General features: G+C 45.5%; 1 protein-coding gene across 3 annotated transcripts in view; it reads right to left on the bottom strand.

The window, feature by feature from the left end:
- OXR1 (oxidation resistance 1) overlaps window positions 1-14,315 on the bottom strand; it is a 1,217,970-nt gene that overhangs the window by 317,296 nt on the left and 886,359 nt on the right. For all 3 annotated transcript variants that reach the window (XM_029591868.1, XM_029591869.1, XM_029591872.1), the window contains one exon: window positions 8,534-8,718. In XM_029591868.1, coding sequence (XP_029447728.1) covers window positions 8,534-8,718 — 185 coding nt within the window. The remainder of the gene's footprint in view (window positions 1-8,533; window positions 8,719-14,315) is intronic.

The raw sequence follows: 14,315 nt of genomic DNA, 5'->3' as shown, positions 1-14,315 counted from the left end.
TTGTGCGTGGGGGAGGTGATAACTTGGGTAAAGCCGATGGCTTCGAGTGTGCTGAGGATGGCTTCACATGAGGAGGAGCGGGGGGGTGGCATCAACATGGAGGTTGAAATCCCCCAGGATAATGGCAGGGGCATCGCTGTTGATGTTGTTGGAAATAAACTCTATAAGGGGGGGAGGGGTTGTGTTCGAGAATGCTAGGGGGGGCATATACTAGGCAGACCTGGAGATTCTGAGATTTGAATAGCCCAATCTCTAATTTGTGTGGTGTGATGATTTTTACAGGTTTGAGATTCATGTGCTTTTTAGCAGCGAGGAGGAGACCACCGCCTCGTTTCTTCGGTCTTGGGATGGAGAAAAAGTCATAGGTGTCAGAAGGGAGCTGATTGAGGAGGACAATATCAGAGTCCTTGAGCCAGGTTTCAGTGACAGCACATATGTCTGGCTTATGGTCATCTAGTAGATCAGACAGTATGACAGTTTTCTTGGATAGGGACTGAGCATTCATAAGCATGATGAAAAGGGTGGTGAGACCGAGGAGCTGAGTAAAAGGGGAGACGAGGATAGGGAGGAGGAAGGATCTGCACTGGGTGGGCTGGGTGGTTAATAGGGGGTAATGTGTTCTGTGGGAGGGGTGATGGATGCGTGGGATAGGGAGGCTGGAAATGCAGGCCATGGTGGGGGGATAAGGAGGAAGGGTCAGTGCTGTAGGCAGGGGGCAGATAGCAGGAGGAAATAAACAAACAGTGAGGTTGTGGTCACAAATAGTATATCGGTGTAAAGCGGAGACTGTAACAGTGAATTAATAGAGGTTGAAGCATATACAACGGTGTCAGAAGAGTCAAGAGCAGATATTAAAGGTACATACACTAACAGCAAGCTGTAAAATATAGAGGTCACCTGAGGCGTGTGAAGTTTTTGCTGAAAGTAGGTGCTTGGGCCAGGTAACCTTAATGGGTGCCTGGAGTCACAGAGCTGTTGGCAGACGGTGGAACGTAGAGGAAGGGTCAAGCAGCGGTCAGGTCCTGTGGAGCAGCGGTACAACCGGAGGGTGCTCAGAGGGTGCACTAAGGGGCGCACAAAGGGGCTGGCCCCTTTGTTGTGCTCCTTAGGTGCGCGACGCAGGCGCGCGACGCCTGTGTAAGATGGAGATTTAAAGGTGGATTCGTTTAGTTTCTGTGACGTCTTCCAGCTGGGGGAGGGGTTAACAGCCACGAGGTGGAGGAGGAGGAGAGGGTCCAATGGAGGGCTGGGTACAGGAGAAATCTCAATCCAAGCCCTGGATCCTGGCTTGGAGAGTAGTTGCACAAACAGAAGCAAGTAGAAATGAAGTTACCTGCACAAAGATTTAAAAGTATATTTGTTTAGTTTCTGGGACGTCTTCCAGCCAAATACATGGCCCTGTGCACCATCCTTTGGGTGAGGGCTCTTGACCACATCTGAACGGCTTGCCGACACAGGAGATACAAAAACCTGTACCCCCAAAGCTTATTTACATACAAAGTGACAACCAAGTGGCAATGTGGTATCAACACAATTTTGTTGGACAGCCGATCACTAAAAGCCTACACAGCGTACTGGATTGCCCGGAGCTCCAGGAGGTTGATTTTCACATTTTTCCTGGGCAAATTAAGGACCTTGGGTGCTGAGTCCATCGACATGAGCTCCTGAGAAGAGGGTGGACACGTGTAGTGAGGATAATCTGTACCCTAGGACTTTGGAATGGGACCCCCTGTTCCAGATTAGAATGTACCCACCACCAGGACAGAGTCCTGGAGAGATGGGGTGACTCAAAAGCAGTCCCGAAGCCCGTAAGTGGCCAGGCACCTCTGGGACCATAGTGTGCAATGGGTTCTAGGCATATGCAATGTTGCCTAGGGAGTGACATATTGTTGCAGTCATGTGGCCCAGCAGCCTCAACATGTGCTGAGAACCTGCAGGATCTCTTGGATCTCTGCCGCGATGGTCATCAAGTTGTGGACCCTTTGTCGTGACACAAAACCCTTGACCTGAGCCATGTCTAGCAGGGCTTCTACGAAGTCCAATTGCAGTAACTGGCTAAAATGGGACTTGAGGTAGTTGACAAACTCTAGTAACTCCAACATTCCCTGCCTGAGAAGTGCTCTTGACCAGCCAATCATCCAGATAAGGGAAAACAGACTCCCAGTCGGTAAAGTTGCACCGTCACCATGAACAGGCACTTTGTAAAGACAAGTGGGGATGACGCTAGCCCAAATAGAAGAACGTAGTGTTGGCAGTGATGTTTTCCCACAACAAATCTGAGATACTTCCTGAGATCCTGAAAGATCTCATTATGGGTGTATGCATTCATCAGATCAAGAGAGCATATCCAGTCCCCTTTTTTTCAACAAGGGAATCACAATGCCCAGGGAAACCATCCTGACCTTTTCACATTTGAGAAACTTGTGCAGGGCCCTTAGGGCCAGGATGGAATGGAGTCCTCCTGTTTTCTTTGGAATCATGAAATACCTGGAATAGAATGCCTGCCCTCTTTGCCCTGGTGGAATGGGCTCGACTGCTCTGGCCATTAAGAGAAAGGACAGATCCACGAGGAGTACTTCCTGATGTGCTACCGGACCCCAATAGGAGCTTGGGCAGGGGGGGGGGGGGGGGGACAATTTGGTAAGGTACTGTAAAGATTTAATTTGTACCCTCCGCAAACGATGGACATAACCCTCTGATTGGAAATTACATTGAACCTCTGGTTCCGAAGAAACACAGCTTTCCCCCAACTGGGTGTTCAATCACCTCGGTACAATAGACTTAGTTATGCTCTCTGTGATCCAGTCAAAACCCTGTCCCAGGAGTTCACTGGGGTGCTGGCCAGGACTTTGGGGTCCTCTGCTGCCTGAGATGACTGAGGGGCCTGCTGCTGTTGAAGGGGTCATGGAGGATAGTATTTCTTTGGGTGGAAGAAAGACTTCCTCTGGCCAGACCTCGAAGAACTCCTAGAAGAGGAGGAAGGGTCCTGTGTACCAGAGTAGAGTCAAAGTATTGCATGGTGCCCCCCGCATCAGAGACACCATGTCCTTCATTTTATCTCCAAAGAGATTCTCTCTAGTACATGGCATATCAATGAGTGGCTCCTGCACTTCTTCCTATAGCAACCTAAAACTTAAGTAGGAACTGAACAAATTTGAGATGAAGGCAGCAGTCCAGCAGCAAGAGGGGGGCTTCCCAGTCTTCTGCATTGAGTGTCATATGTATGATTTTTTACCTGCCGGTGAGAAATTGTACATGTGCATACAATGCAAAGAGCTCCTGGCTCTCAGAGAACGAGTCCGATCTCTAGAGGCTAGAGTGGCAGACCTGGAGAGCTGAGGCAGACAGAGAGGTATATAGATGAGACCTTCAGGGACACAGAAGCCAAGTCCTAACTTCAGACTGGCAGCCCTGGTGCTGCCTTGGAAGAAGAAGGTCTCATGATTGGAGAGCAAACTGGTGCAGCAGGAAAGGATCCTGTAGCAAGGACCTGCTCTCCAGGTGATGCATTGTCCTTTCGCACCGAGGATCTCTCTCCAAGGCCTACTGCCCAGAAAGAAAGGGTTAGGTTGGTCATCATAGTTGGTGATTCGATTATTAGGAATCGAGACAGCTGGGTGGCTGGTGGGCATGAGGATCGCCTGGTAACATGCCTACCTGGTGCAAAGGTGGCGGATCTCACGCATCACCTAGATAGGATTTTAGACATTGCTGGGGATGAGCCGGCTGTCGTGGTACATGTGGGCTCCAACGACATAGGAAAATGTGGGAGGGAGGTTCTGGAAGCCAAATTTAGGCTCTTAGGTAGAAAGCTTAAATCCAGAACCACCAGGGTAGCATTCTCTGAAATGCTCCCTGTTCCACGCACAGGTCACCAGAGGCAGGCAGAGTTCCGGAGTCTCAATGAGTGGATGAGACGATGGTGCAAGGAAGAGGGATTCAGTTTTGTTAGGAACTGGGGAACCTTTTGGGGAAGGTGGGGAGTCTCTTCCGAAGGGATGGGCTCCATTTTAACCAGGGTGGAACCAGACTGATGGCACTAACCTTTAAAAAGGAGATAGAGCAGCTTTTAAACTAGAACAAAGGGGAAATCTGACAGTCGCTCAGCAGCGCATGGTTCGGAGAGATGCATCAGAATTAGGACATCCCAATAGTGAGGTTCCAATAATAAGAAGAGTAGTCCAAGTGCCTGTAACTAAAAACTCACCTAAGCTAAAAAATTCTAACTTATCCCTATCAATTAAAAAGCAGAATGAAAATACAAACAAAAAACAAACTTTGAAATGTTTGTATGCTAATGCCAGAAGTCTAAGAAGTAAGATGGGAGAATTAGAATGTATAGCAGTGAATGATGACAGATTTAATTGGCATCTCAGAAACATGGTGGAAGGAGGACAACCAATGGGACAGTGCTATACTGGGGAACAAATTGTATCGCAACAACAGAGAGGTTCACCCAGGAGGCGGTGTGGTGCTTTATGTCCGGGATGGCATAGAGTCCAACAGGATAAACATCCTGCATGAGACTAAATGCACAACTGAATCTTTATGGGTAGAAATCCCTTGTATATCGGGGAAGACTATAGTGATAGGAGGTGAAAGAAGCTATTTTAGCCAAAAGATCTTCATTCAAAAATTGGAAGAAGGATCCAACAGAATAAAATAGGATAATGCATAAGCGTTGGCAAGTTAAATGTAAAACATTGATAAAACAGGCTAAGAGAGAATTTGAAAAGAAGTTGGCCATTGAGGAAAAAACTCACAGTAAAAACCTTTTTAAATATATCCGAAGCAGAAAGCCTGTGAGGGAGTCAGTTGGACTGTCAGATGATCGAGGAGTTAAAGGGGCACTCGGAGAAGATAAGGCCATCGCGGAAAGATTAAGTGATTTCTTTGTTTCGGTGTTTACTGAAGAGGATGTTGGGGAGGTACCTGTACTGGAGAAGGTTTTCAGGGGTAATGATTCAGATGGACTGAACCAAATAACGGTGAACCTAGAAGATGTGGTAGGCCTGATTGCCAAACTGAAGAGTAGTAAATCACCTGGACCGGATGGTATACACTCTAGAGTTCTGAAGGAACTCAAAAATGAAATTTCAGACCTATTAGTAAAAATTTGTAACCTATCATTAAAATCATCCATTGTACCTGAAGACTGGAGGATAGCTAATGTAACCCCAATATTTAAAAAAGGCTCCAGGGGCGATCTGGGAAACTACAGATCGGTTAGCCTGACTTCAGTGCCAGGAAAAATAGTGGAAAGTATTCTAAACTTCAAAATCACAGAACATATAGAAAGACATGGTTTAATGCAACAAAGTCAGCATGGCTGTACCAAAGGCAAGTCTTGCCTCACAAATCTGCTTCACTTTTTTGAAGGAGTTAATAAACATGTGGATAAAGGTGAACCGGTAGATGTAGTGTACTTGGATTTTCAGAAGGCATTTGACAAAGTTCCTCATGAGAGGCTTCTATGAAAAGTAAGAAGTCATGGGATAGGTGGCAATGTCCTTTCGTGGATTACAAACTGGCTAAAAGACAGGAAACAGAGAGTAGGATTAAATGGACAATGTTCTCAGTGGAACGGAATAGGCAGTGGAGTGCCTCAGGGATCTGTATTGGGACCCTTACTTTTCAATAAATTTATAAATGATGTGGAAAGAAATACGACGAGTGAGATAATAAAATTTGCAGATGACACAAAATTGTTCAGAGTAGTTAAATCACAAGCAGATTGTGATAAATTGCAGGAAGACCTTGTGAGACTGGAAAATTGGGCATCGAAATGGCAGATGAAATTTAATGTGGATAAGTGCAAGGTGATGCATATACGGAAAAATAACCCATGCTACAGTTACACAATGTTAGGTTCCATATTAGGTGCTACCACCCAAGAAAGAGAAGTGCAGGAGCTTCATAGTAGATAACACATTGAAATAGTCTGTTCAGTGTGCTGCTGTAGTCAAAAAAGCAAACAGAATGCTGGGAATTATTAGAACGGGAAGAGTGAATAAAATGGAAAATGTCATAATGTCTCTGTATCGCTCCATGGTGAGACTGCACCTTGAATACTGTGTACTATTCTGGTCGCCGCATCTCAAAAAATATATAACTGTGATGGAGAAGGTACAGAGAAGGGTGACCAAAATGATAAGGGGAATGGAACAGCTCCTCTATGAGGAAAGACTAAAGAGGTTAGGACTTTTCAGCTTGGAGAAGAGACGGCCGAGGGGGGATATGCTAGAGGTGCTTAAAATCATGAGAGGTCTAGAACGGGTAGATGTGAATCGGTTATTTAGTCTTTCAGATAATAGAAAGACTAGGGGGCACTCCATGAAGTTAGCATGTAGCACATTTAAAACTAATCTGAGAAAGTTCTTCTTCAATCAACGCACAAATAAACTCTGGAATTTGTTGCCAGAGGACGTGGTTAGTGCAGTTAGTATAGCTGTGTTTAAAAAAGGATTGGATAAGTTCTTGGAGGAGAAGTCCATTACCTGCTATTAAGTTGACTTAGAAAATAGCCACTGCTATTACTAGCAACAGTAACATGGCATAGACTTAGTTTTCGGGAAATTGCCAGGTTCTTATGGCCTGGATTGGCCACTGTTGGAAACATGATACTGGGCTTGATGGACCCTTGGTCTGACTCCAAGCTGACTTTTCAGCTTGGAGAAGAGACGACTGAGGGGGGATATGATAGAGGTGTTTAAAATCATGAGAGGTCTAGAACGGGTAGATGTGAATCGGTTATTTACTCTTTCGGATAGTAGAAAGACTAGGGGGCACTCCATGAAGTTAGCATGGGGCACATTTAAAACTAATCGGAGAAAGTTATTTTTTACTCAACGCACAATTAAACTCTGGAATTTGTTGCCAGAGAATGTGGTTCGTGCAGTTAGTATAGCTGTGTTTAAAAAAGGATTGGATAAGTTCTTGGAGGAGAAGTCCATTACCTGCTATTAAGTTCACTTAGAGAATAGCCACTGCCATTAGCAATGGTTACATGGAATATACTTAGTTTTTGGGTACTTGCCAGGTTCTTATGGCCTGGATTGGCCACTGTTGGAAACAGGATGCTGGGCTTGATGGACCCTTGGTCTGACCCAGTATGGCATGTTCTTATGTTCTCATATTCTTATGGGGGTCAGTGATTGACTAGTCCTCAACCACAGAGGGCATTGCTTAAACCCAGACGTGGACATGCAGACCCAAAAGGGACGGCAAATCGAACCACTAGCGACGGCCTATGATGGCTGCCGGGCACCGAAGGCACTCCCGCCAGGGGGTAACGATTACGACAGAAAACGTACCTTGTTTTGTACATCGCCTAGGCCTTTTAGTTAGGCGATTCATGAATTCTGAATAAATGTAAATATAAATGCCGAGAAACCTGGCAAAGATGCTAGGGGGGAAACTAGAACAACTGAGTTGATACTGCGTGACTACAGATATTATAAAAAAAAAAATCTTCAAAAATGTGAAAAAATACTTCAAAGAAGTTTAATAAATTATAGAGATTCAATGCGGTGCCCACTAGGCTCCATGGGGGAGGGGGGAGACTCAGGGGACCCTGCGTGGATGCGAGGTATAATGCATGCTGGGCATACTCAGAGAGGCACAGTCAAAGTTCTAGAAACTGACATAAGTTTTCCATGCTAGGTTCTATCCTGTGTCACACATGTATAACGACTGCCATTCTGTTTGTCCTCTGAGAAAGAAGTTAATATCTTTTCCCTTGAAAACGCAAAAGAAGTAGAAGTAGTTCTAAATATGGTCACTGAATGACCCACACTTGACAGGTTGTTAATTTTAAAAAAAAAAAAATTGTTCACCGATATAGGTACTAAGAAATGAATATTTCAGAAATATATAAAAGTAAACAAAATTATGCATTAATTTTATGAATGAAGGTTATCATCTGGCTGCTGAGTTCACATACAAACATATGCATTTGTATATGAGCTACACAAATAACTAACTAAAAGGTATATATTTATAACTTAATAATAATCAACAAAAAATAGAAGCATATAAATATCACTTCATGTCATTTAAAACAAGTAATGCAGACAAACATCAGATAACTGGGTGCTAAAATTTCAAATAATCTGGCTCTTGCCACACAATGGGCTACAGATAGTGTCAGAGAGAAAGCACCTCCAAAATTATTCATGTGTTGGTTCAACAAAGCTGCTTTGCCCCACTCAAACCTCAAATATGAAAACTAGAACACTTAGCAATTCATAAGGTCTAACAAATTAAGCAACAGATTATGAACCAGTTGAATTTTCATCCAGCACACCAACTTCAATGCGGTGTTGTCTCAACTCATCTCCCAACGCGACCCAACATAGGCCCATGTTTGGGTGACACATTCGCCTGCTTCAGGGGTCATTAGTTGTGTTGATTTAGAAAATACATTTCTGCTGTTTTATATAATTTTTTTTAAATAAGACACAAGATTTCTTAAACATTTAGATCTCTGATGAGCACCATTACTACCAAGATGTTCACATAATAATGGTCTTACATTGGTACTGAATCCTTTATTTTGCTATCCAAAATTTCTTTGTACATGGCAGCTGATGTCACTTCTTCCATTGGACACATAATGCCATACTCCTCACAGCCATTCTCTTGGACCAATGGATCGGTTTTGTGAGGATCAAACATTATATTATTTGGCGTCACTAACAGTACTCCACTAACTGTACCCTAAGATAAAAGAAGAAATGTTATTGTCCACAAATATTTTTACTATGAGCACTTTGTAAACATGAACAAGTATTTATTTATTTTTAATTTTTATATACCGACATTCTTGTATAATATACAAACCATACCAGTTTACATTAAAACAGGAGATGCAGGAAAAAAGTTACCTTTGTCAAATACATTTAACATTAATAACAATGAAGATTGTTAACAAGGGATAACAACTATGAAAAAAGAGAAAGGTAAACAAAAGTGGAAGAAACATAGAAGTTAAAAAGAAAAAAAGAAAAAAAACGAAAAAAAAAAAGGTAGCACCAAGTAGTCAGAAAAGTCCATAAATCTATTTATTTAAAAATCGTTTATTTCGCAATTTCCTTGATTCTGTTCAGTGCGGATTACAAGATACACTCACAACAAAATGTTAGGCTATGGGACATAACTTGATCAGCCATGTTAAGTCACAAGCATAAAAGTTTACAAAAAAGAATTTAAGTATACTAAAATAGAGTTTGGTGCACAAGTGTTGCTATAAATGCACATAAATATCTGTATTTCTTGAAAAAACAGCTCTGTTATATTTGATCATGTATGTCTTGAGTTTTGCAGACATACACACTGAAACAATCCAATAAATTATGTATTTAAAGATATGAAGTAGAATGTCTGAATCAATATAATATAGAGAACTATAATTGATATACGTCCAGACAAAGTTGTTATGCTGATTGCTATTATAATTTAAAGTTCATGAAATTAAATTTATCAAGAAGAAAAGTTTGGCAGCTGTGCTACTGACAATTGCTGTTTCTCATCATATCTGTAACAAAAATTTTCTATACAACTGCCCTTTGTCATACTGGAATTTAACATCTATATTATCCCCCATTAACTATGCATTACCTTTAAACTGTAATACAAAGTTCACACTACTGGCTGTCCAACATGAATACAGCACAGTATAAGCGTATTGCATTTTTATTACAACATATATTGTTGGTCATAAGATTCACCGTAACTTTAATAATTCAATGTTCAACTTTGCAAGGGAAGCACACACACATGTAGAATCAACAAGGACCCAGAGTATCACTGTTTCAAACAAAGCAGCTGCACTGTAGAAGAGGGAGCAACAGAAAAGCAGAGTTGCTTACCTGTAACAGATGTTCTCACAGGACAGCAGGATGTTAGTCCTCACACATGGGTGACATTGTCAGGATGGAGCCCTATCATGGAACACCTTTGTCAAAGTTTCTAGAACTTTGACTGGCACTGGGCATGCCCAGCATGGCACCAACCCTGCAACCAGCAAGAGTTCCCCCTTCAGTCTTGTGTATAGTAAAAGTACGTGCAAAAAATAAAATAATCGCAAGTGAACCCAACTCCGCGGGATGGCGGGCAGGTTTTGTGAGGACTAACATCCTGCTGTCCTGTGAGAACACCTGTTACAGGTAAGCAACTCTGCTTTCTCACAGGACAAGCAAGATGGTAGTCCTCACACATGGGTGAACAACAAGCTGAGGATGCCCGAGCAAAGCACCAAATCCACCCAAAGACGTGCAACAGGCACAACAACAGGGGTGGATTTAGGAGGAGGGCATCCTGAAAACCCAGAACGGGTCGCTGGTAGGACGTTGGGTATTAAGCTGAGAATAGGTTGCGTAGAACAGACTGGCCAAAAATTGAATCTTGCCTGCGAGCCTTATCCAAGCAATAATGGGTTGCGAAGGTATGGAGAGAGCTCCAGGTCGCAGCTTGACAAATATTGATAAGTGGAACCTAACGAAGGTGTGCCACTGAAGCTGCAATGGCCCTGATAGAGTGTGCTTTCACATGGTCTTGTAGCGGAATACTTGATTGCTGGTAGCAGAAGGAGATACAGTCCGCCAGCCAGGAGGAAAGGGTCTGTTTTCCCACTGGATTTCCCAATTTGATGTTATCAAAGGAAACAAATAATTGGTGGATTTCCTGTGGGCTGACGTGCGGTCTAAATAAAATGCCAAGGCACGTTTGCAGTCCAGGGTATGAAGAGCCCTTGGAAAGAAAGTAGGTAAAATGGATTGATTAAGATGAAATTCCAACACTACCTTTGTTAAAAACTTAGGGTGTGTACGGAGGAGTACTCTGTCGTGCAGAAATTTAGTGTAAGGCGGGTAGGTGACTAATGCCTGTAACTCACTAACTCTGCAAGCGGATGTTATAGCGAGAAGAAAAAGTACTTTCCAGGTGAGATAGCAGAGATCGCAGGATTGGAGAGGCTCAAATGGAGGTTTCATGAGCTTTCCCAAGACCACGTTAAGGTCCCAAGCAGGGCCCGGAGGACGCAAGGGAGGTTTCAGGTGGAGCAAACCTCTCATGAAGCATGTGATTAAGGGATGCGTGGAAATAGAGACATCTCCTACTCAGTTGTGGAAAGCCTATACCGCACTGACATGCACTCTTATAGAGGAAGTTTTCAGGCCCGACTGACAGATGCCAGAGATAGTCCAGAAACTTTGCGGTGGAACAAGTCAAGGGGGTCGATGGATATAGACATGCACCAGACTGTAAACCTTTTCCACTTAGAACGATAAGAGCATCATTTGGAAGGCTTTCGTGAAGCTACCAGGACTCGAGATACCGACTCCGAAAGGTTAAGGGGTCAGAGTATCAGCCTTTCAACAGCCAGGCCGTCAGAGACAGGGCCGGAAGGTTAGGGTGGCGCAGGCGACGTTGTTCTGAGTGATCAGTAGCGAGTCTGTCCCCAGGCAAACGCACTGGCGTACTGAGAGGTCCTGGAGGATTGGGAACCAGGCTTGGCCAGTGAGGGGCTATCAGAATCATTGAGCATTTGTCCCTGCATAACTTCTCGGGAGTCTTAGATATGAGTGGAGGTGGAGGGTACACGTAGAGGAGACCTGTGGACCACGAGAGGGTGAACGCGTCCCTTGGCTGTGAGTGGTGGCCGCGAGCGAGCGAGTAGAAGTTCTGTACTTTGCGGTTGTGGATGGACGCAAAGAGGTCCAGTCGTGGATAACCCCAACGTTGAAAGAGTGTGCCCTCTAATGTGGCGTTGAGGGCCACTCATGCGGATGAAATGTGCACTCAACTCGTCCGCCAGAACATTGTCCACGACCGCCAAGTAGGTTGCCTTAAGGTACATCGCGTGCGAAAGAGCCCATGCCCATATCTGCGCAGCTTCCTGACACAGAAGGTAGGAGCCCGTTCCTCCTTGCTTGTTGATGTACCACATTGCCACCTGGTTGTCTGTCTGAATCAGGATGGCTTTGCCTGAGAGGCAGTCCTGAAAAACCCGGAGGGCATATCTGATCGCCCGAAGCTCCAAGAAATGTATCTGATGTTTGGCTTCCTGTAGAGACCAGGTTCCCTGAGTCTGCAGGTCGTTGACATGAGCATCCCACCCTAGGTTGGAGGCGTCTTAAGATAATCTGAGGTTATGGAGCCTGAAAAGGAAGGCCTTGAAGAAGATTGGAGTGTTGCATCCACAAGGCCAGCGACAGGCGGAGCTGCTTGGTAACATGGACAATGCTGGACACTGGATGATAAGCTTGAGCCCACTGGGATCGCAAGGTCCACTGTGTCACGCTCATGGCCAAGCGGGCCATGGGTGTGACTGTTATGTCCGGTCTCAGACGGCTTCGACCTCTGTGCCTCACACCTTTCTCTCTGCTCTCCCCGCTAGCCTTGGGAAGATGGCTACCACCACGTCTGCATGCCGCTCTCTCCGGTGTCTCTGGAACAGCAATGGCAAGGCAATCCGCCATGTTTCTCCTGAGGCCTCCTAGGGTGTGCGCGCGCGCACGCCACCCACGTCTTTATCCACATCATGGCGGGAACCTCGGGGGCGGCCCCCTCGAGTGACGTCACGCCATCCGGGTATTTAGCCTGCCCTTTGTTTGTTAACAAATCGAATTAGCAAGGATTTGTCCGGTCTAAGCTACTCTGCCGCTTCCCTGCTGCCGCTGGAAGCTCTCTATGCCCTTCGGGGCAATTCTCTAACCTGGGTACCTGCTCCTTGGAGGCCCTTTGCTTTCTTTCAGGTGCCTATCAGGGATCAGGTACTAGTTCCTCGAGGGCCTGCTCTCCCTGCCTGTATTCAACTACTCCTGCCTGCTGGGATCTCCATCTATACAGCTACCAACTTAGTGAGTAATCTAACATTGTCAGTCTGTCTCATCTACAGATCAGCACTGGAAACCTGCATCCTGCACTCCCTATACGATCATTGGGAGACGGGTCTCCTCTGCCGAGAGCCTATGAACTGTTACCTCTGGATCACCTCACTACTGCCACCTCTGGTGGTATCATTCTGCTGTACAATAAAAGACAAATCTCTGTGTTTGCGTGTCTAGAGTCTAGCCTAGTACTGTGGATCCTCACGGGGCTCCTCCCCATGGGACTGGTCATCACCACAATACCCAAGAATCCAATACCTCAAAACCGTAACAGTGACATGGACCGAGGATGCCATATGACCCAGCAGGATGAGGAAACTACGAACCATCGAGTAATCTTGAACCTGGAGGTAATGTGCCAGGGACGTGAGAGTGTGAGCTCGATCCCTAGGGAGGAAGGCCTTTGCCTATATGGTGTTCAGATCTGCCCCTATGAAGGATAGGGTTTGAGATGGAACTAGTTTGGACTTGGCATAGTTGACTAGAAACCCGAGAGATAGAAGTGTATTGAGGGTGAGACATAAGGATACTCGTGCGTGGTTTTGGGTCGGAGCCCTTATTAACCAATCGTCGAGATAAGGGTAGACCATGGACTCCTTGACCCCCTCAGGTAGGCCGCGACCACTACGAGGCACTTGGTGAAGACTCGCGGTGCGGATGTCAGGTCGAAAGGAGGACCTTGTACTGGAAGTGCCCGGGGCCGACTAGGAACCAAAGGAATTTTCGGTGAGACGGAGTGATGGCTATGTGTGCGTACGCGTCTTGAAGACCTAGAGAGCAAAGCCAATCTTCTCTTTGCAGTAGAGGAAGTAGGGAACCCAGGGTTACCATCCTGAACTTTTCCTTTTGTAGATACTTGTTTAAGGCATGCAGGTCCAGGATTGGACAAATGCCTCCTGATGTTTTTGGGATGAGAAAATTCAGAGAATAGAACCCATGCCCCTGCTGGGAGAGGGGCACTGGTTCTATTGGACGGGATTCGAGGAGGAGGGAAACCTCCTCCTCTAGTTGTGAATGGTCAGATGACCCCCACATCGGCCGAGGTGGGGAGTGGTCTGGCACAGTCAGGAAGTTGAGGTGATACCCCTGGGACACTACAGCCAGGATCCACTGGTCAGAAGTGATCGTGTGCCATATGTTGGTGAAGTGGCACAGTCGACCGCCGACTGGTACGGACAGTAGAGGAGGTTGGCTTATGCTCTCCAGCGAGGAGACAAAATCCAGCAGCTGGGCCCGGTTGAGGGGCTGGCTGGGTCTTCTGAGGTTGGACTTGCCTGGGCTGACCTTTCTGGTAAGGCCTGGAAGGGCGACTTTGAGCGGCAGGAGGATAATATCTCCGTGGTTTGAAAGACGGTCGCTTAGAGTCCCTTCGGAATGTCCTCTTAGAAGTGGACGGGAAATCAGAAGGTACTGAGGAGAGCTGGC

Source organism: Rhinatrema bivittatum, chromosome 2 (assembly GCF_901001135.1).
Source record: "Rhinatrema bivittatum chromosome 2, aRhiBiv1.1, whole genome shotgun sequence".
Lineage (NCBI taxonomy): Eukaryota > Metazoa > Chordata > Amphibia > Gymnophiona > Rhinatrematidae > Rhinatrema > Rhinatrema bivittatum.
This window is presented reverse-complemented; position numbering and strand designations above follow the sequence as displayed.